General features: G+C 43.8%; 1 protein-coding gene across 5 annotated transcripts in view; it reads right to left on the bottom strand.

Moving 5' to 3' along the window:
• The window catches only part of XPNPEP1 (X-prolyl aminopeptidase 1), a 384,359-nt gene that overhangs the window by 272,217 nt on the left and 94,999 nt on the right, over positions 1-17,143 (bottom strand). For all 5 annotated transcript variants that reach the window (XR_014961064.1, XM_085603445.1, XM_085603448.1 and 2 more), the window contains 3 exons: positions 9,481-9,585; positions 4,264-4,356; positions 911-1,054 (listed from right to left, as the gene is read on the bottom strand). Coding sequence is in view for 4 of the 5 variants with exons in the window: in XM_085603445.1 (XP_085459571.1) it covers positions 911-1,054; positions 4,264-4,356; positions 9,481-9,585 (342 nt within the window). In the remaining variant the exon portion in view is untranslated. The remainder of the gene's footprint in view (positions 1-910; positions 1,055-4,263; positions 4,357-9,480; positions 9,586-17,143) is intronic.

Genomic DNA, 17,143 nt, shown 5'->3' with positions numbered 1-17,143 from the left:
TACTTTTCACCCATAAAAAAATGGCACCTCCACTGCATGATCATCTGGCCCTTCATCTTTGGGAGTAATTCTCATTCACTAAGAGTCCCCAACAGAGACCAAAGCTCTTGCGACACCGAGACAGAAATTATACAGCTGAGAGCACTGAAGAGCATAACTAGTTGCATTGTCTCAGTTTCATGCCTAATGCATATTCTTTCTCTTTCTGGGTGAACTAAAAAGCATTCACCAGAGTAAGCTTTGCGCCTGGTGGTTTTATATTGAAAATGGTGCAGTCTTCACGCAGGTCATCTGCTTCCCAGTGTCACTTATAGCTCCCACGGGCCCAGGGTTTGGAACCTGGAACAAAATGCTCTAAAGGAACAATGCTTTCTCTTGTGCGGTTCTAAACTGCACAAATGCCATGGCCCACTCGCTGGCTCCTGCCGACCTATGTTTTATGGGAGGAGGAAATTCCCATTACACATGCTCCTGATACTTTCCAAAGTGGTGTTTGGTGAAGGAAATGTTTGTTTCCCTAAAAATGCACCTCTACAGCAAGCGTTTGACAAAATGTTCTGCAGTGCTCAATCTTCACAATGGCCTCTTACTTTTTTTCGCCAAATAGATGGCTCCTATTGATTGTATCAGTATTTTTTACTGTATATAGATTGTAAACCAAAACAGTTCCAGAATATTAGATAACTACTGGGCATGCTGTTTTAACAAGCAACTGCAAGTTGTCATATTGTTTTAAGATGCTGCTACAACAGTCTCCCAAGTATCCTAAATCAATCTTAAGTCAATTTTGCTTTAATATTTGTTGTGTCTTCTTCATTAAAGGACCATAAAACAGGTCAGAAGGAGGCTAAATAGAATACAAAGTGTGAAGGTAGCTATTATTTTACTTTAATGTCTTAGTTCTACCTACCTGTGTATTTTAAGCCAAGCGTCATGAGGGAGAAACACGTGCGTTGAGGGCGATCTGTCCAGATTGCATCAATGAGGTTCCCTTGCACCGGTATGAGACAGTGACCAGCATTCTTCAGGGCATTCGACATGCTCTTCCACTGGTCTGCCAAAAAAATAAACACAATGTGGGTTTTTTAAACTAGCACAATGGCTCTAATTTAACAGTTGTTCTGTAAGCACCGTACACACAGGCTAATTGCAACGGCTTGTTATTCTAGCCAATGCCAGCAATATGATTTAGCGATTTAAAGCTCTGATAACAATATCTGCTGTGATTTTCAGATCAAATTCAAATCTCTGTAAAGCCAACTTAGAGATAAGTAAATTGATTAAAATGTCATTGGTTAACAGTAAGATGTACTGTTTGCAGCATTTGAAAACAAAAGATAAAGGAGGTACATAATCTATTATTATGTATTTAAAGAGAGAAGTAAAACAATGTAAAAGGCAACAATTTTAGTTGTGCTGAAACACTGCTCCATTCAATGCTTCCATAAAACCAAAGGTGACAGTTACTAGTCCAGATATTAGATAGTATCTAATGGATTGATAGGTGCTGGGTCTTGACCAACTATATGGCTGTTCAATGGAGGCAAGTAAGGTTATTTTTCTGCGAAGTGACCCAAAAAGTAAGCCGCGCAACACAGAGTATTGCAAGCAACAGAGTAGGTTAGGTCACACCGTTCACACTGATTTTTTAGAGCTGGGTGTTTGTCATGCACTGGAAAATAATTTCCCTCCACACGACTGCAAGTGATTTCGTAAATTTTCCATACAAATATCAAAATTGGGGCATAACATACTAAATAACAAATGCAGAACCCATCTGGATTTATTTTCTCTGTGGGTCTTTTGCCTCCAGAAAAGAGGTCCTCGGTTTGTACAAGGTTATCCAAAATGAGATTATGTTAGCACAACAAATCCAGAATAGAGGGACCTATTGCAAAGAATCTAACAAAATAAATGGTAATTTTCAAGAAAAGTTAACAAGATTTCTTACAATTAGCTTTTTTTATTAGGCAAGGAGGTCTATGCTATCTTCTTTGTAGCTGAGAGATCATAACGACTTTGATAAAGTTTAGCTTAGAAGGCAGGGTTAGCGCTAGGCTAAGGATTCTAGTTACACATAGGTTTAGGGTTAGCATATGGTTTAGAGTTAGGATTTGGGTATAGTGTGACTTAGAGTTAAGGTAAGTTATAGATAAATAGTGCTAGAGGTTTTAAGGTTAAACCTGGGCATAGTAGGTGCTAGGGTAAAGGTTATATTCTCGCCTTGGTTAGTTTTAGAGTGAATTGGGGTGAGGCAAGTAAAAATCATTTTAGTTGAAAATAAATTATTGCTGAAGGCAAGTTGTGGGGACTTTCTGTAATGTCGGTTATGAATTAGCTGTGTAGGCAAGAAGCAAAAAAAAAAAAAAGTGGACAAAGGTGTTGGCAGTCACCACAAACAGTAGCTTTACTTTTATTTATGAATGCCTGGATAAGCTCTTTTTATTGACGTACGAGTATTTACTTCCTATGCTTTAGGGGTGACTTGCTGAAAATACAAGAATTTAACACAGAAAGGCAAGACATTTTTCCAGCATCCGGATTCATTGCATTTCGGTGAAGTGTGGGCGATTTGGATGTAGAATCAACTGGCCCACCTACAAAGAAGAAGATCTGAGGGGTGAAGAGCATTTGATAGCAATGATGGAAGTAGCCTATCTGCTTAGCCCAAAGAAGTAGGACGTTAAGAGTTACTCCATTTTGAGGTACTGTGCTTTAGAGCAGACAGACATACAATGCTGGCCTTGAAAGCCTTAAAGACTAGCAGCAGGTTTTTGAATGACACAGAAGTAACTAATGTATCAGTGAGAATCTTCTTGCTATCAGAGAAGATAGCCAGAGTAATGTTGCAGGAAGATTAAGTTGACTAATTAGGCTGCTACACCTTATTTGTTTTGCACGGTATACCTTTGATATGAAAAAAGCACACTCACACTTGCCTCATAGAAGGTGAGGTAATGGGGCAGAAAATAATATTGGTCTTGGGGATGTCATTCTGAGTGTGCCGGAACTAGGGAAAGTCAATGGGTTCTTGTTAACAGCATTCTATAATAATAAAAAAAAAAATAATAATGTTTTTTTGTTTTGAGGTGAGCAGATTCAGAGTGTGACTGGTGTTGTAGGGTGTTCTACACAGGAGCTGCTCTCCACCTTAATTTACGAACTACTTTAAGTTCTCTGCTTCTTTTTTGCATAGTTTATGCGGCACTCTAACCCTGAAAGGATCGCTTGGGCTTATACGGAGTGCTCCCTTGTGTCTGGACAAAGCTAAACTTCTCTAAAAAGAGCTATAATGATAGCGAAACACATGTCAGGGGTTGCTTTTATTCATGCCAGGTTGGCTTGGATGGTATTTTACCAATCCAAAGCTATAATACTGTGCCTGGAGTGATAAAAAAGGCTTTTGTCATTTTACAGCTCAGGTGGATGGCATTGTGCTAATCCTATGCTTAAAGATTTTGCTGTAAAAATGGCAAAAAACTTTGACCATTTCTAACTCGGCCTGGATGGCAGTGTGCTAATACTATGCTTAAAAACTTTGCCGGAAAAACAGACATTTGAGGTGAGCAGATTCAGAGTGCCGCTGGTGCTGTAGGGTGCTCTATACCGGAGTTGTTCTCCACATAAACTTGGAAACTACCCAGAGTTCTCTGGTTCATTTTTGCATAGCTTATGTGGCACTCTAACCCTGAAAGTGTATTGCTATATATAAAACTTTAAAATCGATCCAAAATAGAAATGAATATTAATACGCTATTACATATTTTGGATCGAGATTAAAGATTTTTTACTCCATCTTGACGAAGGTTTTGATGATTTTGCTTGTCACAATAATATTGTTAAGGGTTTGCCTAGCTTAAAGCAATCAGAAAAAAGTAGGGCTTTGCTAATTTCTAATTGCCTTGGTTTTGTACAAGTCTTATCTTCTTGTCTACTACTACTTGATAGATGTGGACAGAAATTCAATTTCGAAAGACTGTTTGCACCATTCCCTAAATTGAGTGGTCAAGCGATTAAAACTGTAGCACTTAAAGGTAAGCAGAATCACCGGCAAAATAGATCAGTAAATTAAAGTGCGGTGTGTGAAGTTCAAAGGTATGAATTCTGTCAGGAACACATGGACCCCTTATTTTTTAAAGCTAAAACAATCATGTAGCATGCAGTTGGGTTATAATGCCGCCTATCAGGTATAGTCACAGAACAGGAAAAAGTGGGGTTGCAACCCTAATATAAAACATAAATTATTAATCTTGCCATGCAAACCTGCAGGTATAATGAAAGGATCCACCCCCACTTTAGAACCTTCTGGAAGAATGCTCACAAGCCAGTCCTCCTGGCTAGGGGTTTCCTTCAAGCCTGAAGGGAGAAAAGTAAAGAAATTACGACAAATTAGAACAAGCAATAACAAACACAATTTGGCTTTCGATTCCTGTGCTTGCAGAGACATAACATCCAAAACCCAGACACAGAAGGAAATTGCATGAAAGGAGGAGTGGAGAATCAACTTCCGTTCTGTGATTTGCATATCAGAGGAGAAATAATTGCTAATGAGTAATAGAAAACCTCAGCCTCCATGCCCATTCAATCTCTGCCCTCTTTGGGCTAAACACATTTAGAAAATAAGATGGTGAATTCTGAATTGCCATTCCATACTCTGGGGAGGATACAACATTTGGTTTGGAGAAAAGAGCGGAATGTCAAGGTGCATAGAATTGCTGGCCTCTCATTGGGTGGAGGGTCATGTAATACTCCATACCCACTGCTGTGGTTGAAGTGGAAAAAGAGGTATAGAAACTGAGAGCAAAAGAAGCGATGACTGCCCAATCTGAGCATTATGAAGCAATGGTAGCAAATTTGATCATTACTATTACAGTTGGATGGGTGGCAAACCTCAGCCAAGGATAAGTGATCGGCTGTAGATATGAGATTGAGTGATGAGGCACACATGCGGGCAAGTGTTCATGAATACTTGAATTAGCAACTGGTAATAAAACAAGCATTTACAATGCAATGGTCTCGGCATTGGTAAAGTTAGAGCTATTGGCATTGCTCATGACATTTTTGTTTATGTTTTTGTTTTTAAAACATTTAACCCCTTCAGTGCCCATGACGAGCTGGACTCGTCATGGGCTGCGGTGGCGCTGTGCCCATGACGAGTCCAGCTCGTCATGAACTCCGCCCGCTAATACAAAGCGCGGCACTGGGCGGGGAAAGGGGCGGGCATGCAAGGGGTTAAAGAAACGGCATTGTCATGAGCAATGCCAATAGCTCTAACTTTAACAATGCCGAGACCGTTGCATTGTAAATGCTTGTTTATTAATGTTTATGTTTTCACTGCTTTAAAAAATAAATTTTATAAAAGCAACCTCACCGAATCGGCGCATTTCACTGAAGAAAAAACGTTTATTGGTTTGTTCTATTCATGCATCAAGTGATGTAATAAATTCAACCAACTTGGGAACAATAACAGAGTTCAAAATGACTGTTATGTACCTCCATAAAGAAACTCTTGTGCATTTAACTATTCACACCCCCGAGGGGAAGGGATGTATCGACGAAGCACGAACAAAAGCCCCGATTGCTGCCTATTGCAATGTTATTGTGATTTGCAAATGAATGTTCTTTTCTATGTTTGTTGTAGGAGAAACAATCAATACTTAGCCATTTGGAACTAAGACAGGAGATCAACAAGAATTTTTATAGTGTATTTATTTTACCATATATATAGCAGCCATGGACCACAACAGTGTTACTGTGAAAACGCTGAATATTTTAAAAGAGATTAGGATACACGTGCTAGGGAGAAGGAGAAAAACAAAACATAGCAGAATACAGTTAAGAGTAGTACACAAACGCCACCTCAAAATGTCAAATTGGGCTATCGTGTGGCCAGAGTCGGGTACTTCTAGTGTCATAGAACCTTCACTAGAATCTATAGGGCAAGAAATAGTTACAAACTAGAGACCCTATCAGTTGTGCTTTCAATCAGCCATTTTTCCTGGCACTGGTGGATTGGCCTATGGGCTCCCTTGTTTCACTGATAGCTTCCTAGGCGCCTCGGTTATAGGAATGATGTAGAATCCTCTCATGTGATTATGTTCTCATAAACACATCACTCATCAGAGGCAGAAATGTTAATTCTAAGTGAAGGTGGGGGAGTGGTCTGCCTGGCTGGCTCGAAGATGGCAGCAGTCTGAGCGTGCTCCGGCAGCCGCCCACATTATCCTCTCAAAATTCGCACCACCGAGACAACATAGGTGGTAATCGTAGCCGTCAGTGACGACTGGTTGTCTGCTGCATCCCTGGTGAATGTTTGAGCCGGAGCCGTGCACGCTGTGCGGAGGTCTGCCTTCCGCTGAAATTGGGCCTGTAGCCGCCACTTACACCGGTTGGCGCTGCTGCGTCCCTCCATCCGCGAGATCGGTGGATGACAGGGCGGCTGCGGGGAGTGGCACATCCACGCTTCAGCGACAGAAGGTGTGGATGGCGGCAAGGTGTCCCGAGCACTCAGGCGGCTTTGGGCACGGAGCGGAGGTGAGGCCAGGCGCCTGCACGGGAGTCCCCGCCCACCTTGACCCGCTCTGGTTGGGACACCGCCATTGCTACCTATATGAGGTGAGGCTGTGCTGAGGATCGCGCAGTGTGCGCTGCGAATGTACGTGGCTATCAGAGGGCCCTGGGAGCCATTACGACCTGTTGGGGGTGCCCGAGAATATCGGCAGAGCGGGTGTCTTTCACTGGCATCTGCGGAGGGCCCAAGGGGGAATCTACATACGAGGGGGCAGTGAGAAGCAGTGCGAGAGGTGTAGCGGTAGGAGACATCCTGCTAACAAACACACCCTGGCCTTTCTCCCAGGCAGAGCAGAAATGCCTCGGAGAAACACAGCGTCCTTTTCAGATTCGGGGGCGTGTTTGTCTTTTCTCTCCTCCAGCCATTGGCTGGAGGAGAGAATGAGACTTCTTGCAAAAAACACGCCCCCGATCCGAAAAGGACGGGGCCTGATCGGAATGACTGACCTCTTCTCCAATGGCTGGCCAGCATTCAAGAGGCCAGCCAATGGAGAACAGGGGAGAAGAGGGGCGGGTTCAAGCCCCTCTTCTCCAAGTCATTAAATCTCTCGACTTCCGGTTCTGCCTTCGGCAGACCGGATGGTCCCGAGACCTAAAAAGCGAAGGTGAAACTAGAGTTGTGTGTGAAATGTGCATCATGAAAAAGGCAAACCATGTGGGATAAGCAGGTGTCATGTACTGTGAACCTGGGAAACAAGATGGGGATAGCAGTTCTTATTGGCTGTCACTTTCAATATTTCTAGGACCAATCTGTCACTTCTACAGGGCTTGGCAACAGTTGTCTTTTGCTCGTTTATAAATGAATATGTGACTCGAAAAAAGGATAACGGCTAGATGAAGGATAGACTGAAAATTGAATGGATGCTTAATTGATCCTAGAGAAATCATGCTTCATGGCCACTTATATTTAGCTCAGGAAAGATGAGCAATGCTAACTTTCATTCCACTTGTGGCCTATTTTTACCGAAGTGAACTCTACTAGGTGAAGGAACATTTTAATCTCTAGGCCCCACCAATCCCTGTCCTCTTTGGAACGATCATCTGTAGATGTTAAAAGAACAATACAATCTGCACTGTAATTCAGAATCTGTACCTGCCTAAACCCAACATAAGGCACATATGCCCCAACAGGTACGACTAGCCCAGGGGGTTCTGGGTACAGAGCTTAGTCACCAGCTTTGGGTCATGACCAGAGGGCTACAAGTCCAACACATAGGCTTCAACTAACAGTGACCCTGATCTCCCAAATCCAGAGACGCTAGCTTTTGGCGCAATACTTGGCCCTGTGCCAAATTCGCCCCACCTAAGTATTTACTGGACAGCACCACCATTCTCTGTGAGCACACTCCAGGTTTCTACTTGGTGTTTTCCTGAACGTATTTATTTCGTTATTTTATAACATGCTGCCATCAGCAGACAAAGGTGTTCAGATACTTTATAGACGTCTCTTTCATGGCTGCCATTAGCTCTCCCATCACCAGAGTGTTCCCTACGTTTATCCAAAAACAGAGAAAGGGTACGTGGGTCATATACATGCAAAATAATATTTTGATTGGGGTCAGCAGGAGAGTAATCAATCTTTTAGGCGTTACATCGCCTAAAAGAGTTAAACAAGAGTATCTTTCTGTAGATCAAATTAGAAGTAATATGTAGACTCACTAGAGGTTAATTCTGGTGCAGCCTCACCAGCCAGTAGACAGCAGTCATTGTACTTGTGGGTCCTCGTTGACAGAAAAGGTTCAATAGTGTTGGGTTTATCTTGGATATACTGACTGGGATGTGGCGACAATGTAAAAAAGCGTTGCGAAAGCTTTGCGGCCACTTGCTGGGATAGGAATGCATTCAGATGTGGTGTCCTCATCCCTCCAGGCCATACCCCACTCACATCTTTACAATTATCAACGTAGTTAGACCAAATACCTCATATTCTTTTATATAGAGGCAGGGAGGAGGAGATACAACAAAAGGTACTATATTATGTTTGGATAGGTTTAAAATCCCTACTAAAGAGATTAAAAATAAATTCAGTTCAAAAACAGATATTTACAGTAAGATTCCGTGTTCAACCCTCTTACAATATTCTGCTTATGAATATCAGATTTTTGAGATAATTTCAATTGCTTGTGGCGATTTAGATCAGATTCTCTCATAGGAGCTGCTGTGATGTGTTTGCTTAAATCTTTAGTACAGGACAATGAATGATCCTTATATAGTGTGTAGCTTAAGTTATGATGAACCTTTAAAAAAATCATAGAACAGAACTGGACCACTGAATTAACAGAGCCACATGAAGTCAAAGCAATCTTCATTCCAAATTTGGGGGGCGCCTATTCAGCCCCACATGTGCTAGGAAGAAAGAGGAGGTGTGTACGGAGGGTTAATTACAATAGAACACTTTAAGAATCTTCTCTATAGCTTTGTTGCCATTCACTGCTTGTCCGAGACTTTAATAAAAAAAAAAAGACTAATTATGCAGTTTGCCCAGAGGTGCCTATGTAAGAAGCTGTCTAAAATTACCTCTTCCTACGGAAGTGAACTTGTAGCTTTACCTACAGAGGAAGTACATACACACAGATATATTCAAGTTTGGTATTATAACTTAACAAAGCTGCAATTGATACCACAATAAAGTTCCCTCTAAAATATCATCCCTTGCCCTTCTAAACGTATCCTAGAAAGATTTTTTTTATGTACATGTAGCTGCATTAGCAGGGATGAATAACAGAGTATTTTCATGGTTTTGCTAACTGAAGTATTTTTATCGAATGACAAACTACATATTCTTATTATAGCATGGAAACCTCACTGAGGTAAGGCTATTTTATACAAATAACATTTTCATTCCATAACACCTGGGGGAATCTATTCTTCCGCAAGGCACATTTCAAGAACAGCAGACGGGTCACTTACCCATCTTCATGAGTGTCCAGTTGCTGTCCATTTGCTGTGCTGCCTGCAAAAAGTATCGTCCATCTGTCCACAGTGCTGCACTCTGCTCTGTTATAATAGCTGTACCTGTTCAAGAAGAAAAGGGAAAGAAGTCTGCTTAAGGGTTGCCAAAATGGATTTCCATGTAAGCACGATGACCCACCTACCTATTCTGCTAACATACTAAGTTCGAGCAATGCATTCATGATAGAAACAGGATGGGAGTAAGTCTCGGGGAAAAAAGGGATAGGTTATGAGAAGGTCCATCCAAAGCAGTCATGGAAATCGCTCTCCCAACCAATTTTCAGTGGCTGTGGGCACAATGAGATTCAGCTTAATGAACAATTAGAGCAGTGATGAGAGTCAAGTAGCAGCTGCTGCGGTATGGGTCTTTTCGAATAAAAAAAAGTATGTTCTTAGCAGTGCGGGAAGCACTCAGGCTTCCAGCCTCTGGCATGAGCAGCGTCATGATTGGTCTGAGCCAGGGCTTTAAGTGGGATAAAAAAAACTGGGGGTCTCTCGAAGGGGCGTGGCCTATGTAATGAAAGGCGTGGCTTAAAACCACGTAAGCCAAAAATTAGTAATTAGCATAGTGTGCCTCCCAACTTGTATTTTGCGGTCTCTGTCATTGCATTCAGATATAGGATACAACAAGTAACATCATACCTACAAGTCTGGACTATTGGCTTTGTCAATGGCTGTTACTAACTGCAAAAAGAGAAGGGAAATCCTGAGACAAAATGGCTCTCTTTAAAGGATTTCCCTTCCTCCTACAACGCAGCTCACCTGGAATGACGTCATGCCTGGACCTTGAAAATAGAGCCGATAGAGACCCGTTTCGAGGCCCCCTGAAAATAACTGCCGGTGCTCAGACCCAGACAGACCCGGCCCACTTAAAGCCCTGGTCTGAACGGCCCGTTTGGCCGCTCAGGCAGTATCAGGGAGACGGAGCATGTTCTCCATGGGGCTGTGCAACACAGCCCCGTAGAGAACATGCTAAGGGCGCATGATTCTTTTGCCGGACAAACAATCATGCGCACTTTGGGAATGCATAAACCACTCCTCACTGTGCTCAGACCCGCCCCGGCTCCAATCCCTCGCAGAAAAATAAAATTAGAATAACAGGTTATTATCATTTTATTTTTTACACTGCTCAAATTCAAGTGGAGCAACGCTTCTCGGCCTTAGTGGTGGAGACGCCACTGTGAGAGTCTAGAGCTAGGTACTGGGCTCCTCTCTGAAACAAGGGTTTAAGGGACCGCTTGCCCTTCTCTTCAGCGCTAACAAACTAGAGGAAATATCTACGGTAGAGTGCTGCAGCTCTAACAGGTATGCTAGGTATTGGCTTTTGCGACCCGACACACAATGTGGCAAAATTATCAATTACACTACTAATCTACTATTTTTGTAAATCTCTGTGAATATAATTCATTTACTAAACTAAGCACCCTTCCCTTTCATGCAACAACTGCAATTCTGGATGTGCATTAACCGAAACCATGTTAAAATGCACACTTCTCCCAGTCCCTGCAGTTGTGCATTACCCACATAGCCTGCTTTCTCTATTGGTTTTAAAGGCGTAGGTGAAGTGCCAGGCATTGGCTGGCATATGTAAAGGGCTCAGTTATCGATGGAGCATAGGATGCATGGGCTGCAATGATAGACCGCAAATAGAACACAAAACACAGTAAACACTCAATAGCTCTGGTCAGTCGTAGGAACAACAAAAATGCATATATCAAAAGCTACTTTGGGGTATAATTGAAATCAATTTATCAAGGTCTGCAAGAAGATGGATTATTAGTTAAGGCCTGCGTAACAAAGACTTCCTCATGCCTCCCTTATACATAAACTATGAATGGGGAGGCCCCACCCTGGTATCTTTCAAGTTAATAAAGTTTCTGAACCCTCCCCAGCTGCCCTTCCTGAGCTGAGTCGCATAACTCACACCCAGGCCTTACTGTCAAAAGACCAAAGCCATTGTTTCTGGACTTCGAGCGGTTTCATACCTCATTAAGGGGGAAGCACTGACAAGGGACGCAGTTGGCAGGCTAATGCGATTTAGTCTAATGGAGGATGAGGCAAAGTATCTTTTAAAAGTTACTTTTCCTGAATAGTTATTAAAAATCCGACTTCACCTGTCGATCTTTTACAAATATTCAAAAAGTGGTTCAATCTTTTCTGTAACTAATCCCAAATCAAAGATAGCAGAATTATTATTTTACCTGGGCGTTAGTTGTGCTGATAGGATATCTACAGCCGTTCCTCAGTCAAAATAGTTTTTGTGGTTAGTTGATGTACGTACATTTCAACAGTAAATTCTTGCATGCGCCACTTTTAAATGTTAGGCACCCTGCTGTGTGGGCTTCAAGGCCTGCTTTGGGGTGACTTTTTTTAATATTTAAAAGTTAAGTTCTTGGGGGCGTGGCCAAGAGGTCCGACCTGGCAGACGCATCTTAGATGAGCTCCGTGGGATTGCTCGATATCCTACAATTATCCTTGTCATCAGCGGCTATGGAATCCTCCAACCCTCCCGCTACATACCGGACGCACCGTGGAGCAGCTGAAGGTTCCCTCCGAGACTCTTGCAGCTGTTATAGCTAGACTCTTGAGCTTTCACGACAGCAATGCCGTCCTTGCACAGGCCAGGTTGGCTGGCAAACTTCACTTTGAATCTCACCATATCTTAATTTTTCCGGACTATACAAGTCTGGTGCAACAAGGCCGCCAGTCATTCACAGCTGCTAAGGCCCGACTGCGGGACCATAAAATCCAATATGCTCTGCTTTTTACGGCCAGGCTACGAGTCGTCTACAAGTCACGTACACATTTTTTTTTATACCCCGGAGCAAGTCTTTGCCTGGACGGATGAGAAACAGAGACACAGATAGCATACTCCACCACAGCTCGATTCTGAATGATCGTCCGGGGAAACCACGCGACAAGCAACCAAGCCTAAGGTGAAACGCGCCCATAGATCACTCTAGAGACGCTATTCCAAGTCACGGAGTGCCTCTGACTCCCCGATAGCAGAGACTCGGCGATACCCACCACCAAAATGCCTTCTGGTTGGAGAACTTTCATTCAAATGGTTGCAGTGCTGATGACATTTGCTCTTTCACGGGCCTACGTGAGGCCCACCCCTATAACTCTCTTCTTAGTATCTGAGAACTTTATCTATGTTCGGGGACAGTTTCTTTGAGAACCTTTGGTATGGGGTTGTGCCCTGCTCCCGTCGGGGCAGATTCGTGACACTTATAGCGACAGATGTGTGGAAACTAGCTGCAATAGCTGTTAGCATCAGCTGAAGCCATTTTGTTTTTGGCAGCCATTTTAGTTAGCCATGTGCTCGCCGTGTGCTTTCTCCCTCTTCAATGCCAATACACCTGCTCCTAGTGTATAACTGTCAGGCTGTTCTTACTGATGTAAGGAGAAATGTCTCCCCTCCCACTTTGTTGAGCAAGCAATTTTTGTATACCCATATTAGTCAATACCTATTCTTGTATGTGCCAGTACCTCCCCTTGGTCTCATGCTGACTATGCAACAAATGCATATATAATGCTCCTGTTCTTTGTACTCCTTAGACTGCCTCCTACAGTGGCCGGAGGGTACCGTATTGACGCAGTCTCCCCCATGTGAGGTTAATAAATGCATTCTTTTGATATTACAGCTTCCGTGCCAATCTCTTCTTTGTTGGTTTAAGGACTAGGTGCATCAGTGAACCCCTTAAAAGGTTTTTGATTTCTACAGATGCTTCAGCTGTTTTGAGGTATTGGGTGGGGGAAGGGTTGGGTTTGTTAAATGTTATTGAAAATACTGTGTCCTACTTGCTTATTTCTGTAGTCTCTATGCCCTGTGACAAGCAGAAAATCCACTCTCCTATTAGATGCCTTGCCCTGTAGTGGACCCCGCTGGTAGGCTTCAGGTGGTTAGTTGGAACATCTCTAAATAAGATCAAACGAGGTGTGGTCCTTCAACAGGCTAAGCGCGCCACAGCTGATGTTCTCTTACTGCAACAGAACCATCTTATGGGTACCAAGGAACTGTGCCTCGCTCCTTTGGTTATATTCAAGTTTTTCATGCAGGGTTCACGAGAGGCTCCCGAGGGGTGCTAGTCCTCATTCATCGCCGAGCTCCATAAATACATTCTATAACGTGGTCTGACCCCCATGGAAGGTACATTATTGTGTCTGGGACACTGCACGTAGAGACCATAACACTGGGCAGTATATATGCACCCCCCCCCCCTGCTTTATGACTTGTTTGTAGAGCACCTGACGACAATACTGCTAGAGATGCCTATGGGCCTCTCGATTATAGGTGGAAACTGGAACGAAGTGGCGAATGTGGCACAGGACAGATGGCGGTCGCGCACTGCACCCGAGACACTGAGGATTACACATCTGCAAGCACTAATGGAAGATGTGGTATGGTTAGACACATGGAGACACCTACACCCAACTACATATGGTTATATGCATTATTCGGCTGTTCACGACTTTTTCCAGGCTAGACTATATATTATACCAAGCTCATATTACTCTCGAATTGCTGCAACTGATATATTACCTAGGAGCTTATCGATTCACTCTCCAGTGGCCCCGACTCTGCACCTAGGGGTGGCTCGTCCCCCCCTTTCAATGGCGCTTGTTGCCGTGGCATCGCTAAGACTCGCAATAGAAATCACACATGTATCAGGCACTTGCGGCATATTTTGCCGTTAATCTGGGCACTGTGGATTCTCCAGTCATGCTCTTCGACGCTATGCAGCCCACTATTAGTGGAGCAGATATTGCGTACTGTGCCGCTCAACGGAAGAAGCACCGGGAGGCACTGATTTAGACAGAGTTCCAGATATTGGAACTAGAGCAGCAGTGTAGAGGTGAGCATGGCGGGCAGAATCGCCGCCAAATGCTCCTTCTCCAACAAACCTATGCTGATACACTGCGCAAGTAGGCCAGCCAGGCTTGGCTGGCGTCCCGCAGTAGAATTGATCAATGGGGCGATAAACCATGTTCTCTTCTGCACCGCTTGTGCCAGCGAGCTCTCCATCTAGTGAGCATACCTGGAATTCTCGATACTGATGGCCGGCCACTCTCAGATCCTACCCAAATTCCTACTACTTTTGCGGCATACTATACAGAGCTCTATGCTCCCAATGACGCCCTGCTGGAACCTCTGATTCACCAATATCTCGACCCGTGGGGGTTCGGACATGGGCACCTGGACGGCAGAAGTAACAATGGCCACGACTGGACTGAAATATCTCGGAATGTACATCTCGGACACCCAATCGGTGTCGTGGGAGAAGAACATTGTCTCCATCTGGTTGCGTACTCAGACAGAAATGGAGTCTTGGACGCCTATGCCCATTTCCATACTGGGCAGGTCGGTAATATTCAAAATGGTGTCCTCGCCCTCGCCTTCTATATCAACTACAGAACCACCCTTTTCAGATAGCAATCTCCTGGTTTCGACAGCTAAACTTCAGGTTGAGCCGCTTTCTGTGGCAGATCAGGCCGCTAGGGTACCACTTAAAACATGTTTTCAATCAACCTACTGTGGGGGTATAGCGACCCCCGATATCAAATCATATCATGCGGCATCCAACCTCTTGGTCTTGAATGACTGGTGGTATGGAATTAGCAATGATCTGGCCTATTGGGTAGAGAAATGGCTGATGGGAGATATGTTGCCACACAGACTGCTCCATACGCCGAGAGCTACGTAAGCTGCCGCCAGCTACACTAGTAATGTGTGGACAGACTCGCTGCGCAGGGTGGGGTGGTGGAGGCAGTTGACTGGGGAAGACACCTCTCCGGCAGAGCGGTCTTATGCCACAAGTGACCGCATTAGTATGGTTTAAACAACGGGACGCTATAGGTATATCCATATTGGTTAATGGTATGTATGGCACCACGATGAAATCCTTCCAGGATATGCCTACGATGTGGCAGCGAGGAAGGTACATTACTACATACAACTTGGAGCTGTGCTGTACAGGGCCGGTTTTGGAGGGGGGTTATTCGTGGTTTGTCTGAAGTATTAGGTTGGGACATACCTCTCTCTCCTAAGCTTGTTCTTCTTCATATCACTGACGAAATTGGGGGTAACATCTACAAAAGACATTTATTGTTCTTGGGTTTTACCCTAGCTAAAAGGGATATTGCAAGAGCATGAAGAGAGCCGGCTTCGCCTAAATTGAGCTCTTGGAGGGCAGGCCTCAACTGGGGTATGGGTCAGGAGAAGCCCATCTTTCAAGCGCGAGGGAGCCTTCGGAAACACTTTAAAATATGGTAACAATGGGCGGATTTTAGGGGTCTCTTATTGGAACCGCCTCTGCCACAATCTGCAGAAGTTGAAACCATATAGAGATACATCACAGGGCAGTAAGGCTGTTACATTAGATATGATGTATATAGATAGGCTTGATGGGCACGACCAGGGTTTTGTTATGCGGTATATGACAGATGTTAAGAATGTTTGGGGCTGTCGTTTACAGACCCAAATGGTTTATTTTCTTGTTTTACAAATGCTATATAATAGTCACCTGCTTAGAAACCAATATACTGACTACTGTATGCTTTCACTTCTTTGTAATGCTTGCAATTACTATATCTGCTGACTCAATAAAAAGAGTTTTGGAAAAAGAAAGTAGAGTTCTTTCCTGTCAAAAATGTTTTTGACAGGTTTAAAATCTGCAGTAATCAGTGGGTGGCAAAATATGTGATGCGGTCAACAGGTGACAATTAACTTTTCTATACCATTGGTGTATTTTCCAATACCATATACCTTAATGGAAAAACAAATATGACAATTAGGAGATAGCCAATTCTGTCATGAATTAAGGTCAGCGCAAATACATTGGGGCCTTGAAAGCAAAGTCTGGGTGGATCAGTCCACACAACAAAATGTGGGTGAGTACACAAAAAGAGGAACTTTCTCACAGGGTGCAACTTAGAAAAAATTAACGAAACACAAAATATGTGAGTGCTGTAAATACACAATACACAAGGGGAAGAGTTGTCTAATGGAAGAGACACCACTTTTCCTTACAATGTCTCTTCCTACTGCCTTCAACACAATCTTCAGACATGTGAAACTAATCAAGTCCAAAATATGTTTGACTCTAGGGTTAAGAGTTGATGTCCTCAAAGTTATTTACATTTTCCCAACAACACTGTGGCCAGGAGGGCGAGAGTACAGCACAGAAAGTCTCTGGCGTGGACCCACGGGACACGAGAAGATTGCTACCTACCATTCTAATTGACAACCACAACACGTTCCTGGAATGTTCCAATCCGGTTATGAGGCGAGAAGAGACTTCCCAGGGCGCGCATGGTGAAGGAGCAGTGTAAGCAGCGGCACAGGATAAGGGAGGGCAGAATGTGGACGCGCAGGACCGAAGGGAGTGAGTAGAGGTCGGCAACAGCGGCAGGGACCCTAACGATGCCTTTGAGATCGGCTCTTTTGCAGAGGACCTACCACAAATGTGGATGCGGTTTCAGCATTTGAAGCCCGGGGAATGCCCAAGCATTGGCAAGAGGAGGCGGAGAACTTGCTCAAGAGAGAGCAACAAACATTGTACTCCAGGGAAATGAGATATGGGCACGGCCACCGCAGCTCTAAACCGGAGTTTCAGAC

Source organism: Triturus cristatus, chromosome 1_2 (assembly GCF_964204655.1).
Source record: "Triturus cristatus chromosome 1_2, aTriCri1.1, whole genome shotgun sequence".
In the NCBI taxonomy this organism is placed as follows: domain Eukaryota; kingdom Metazoa; phylum Chordata; class Amphibia; order Caudata; family Salamandridae; genus Triturus; species Triturus cristatus.
This window is presented reverse-complemented; position numbering and strand designations above follow the sequence as displayed.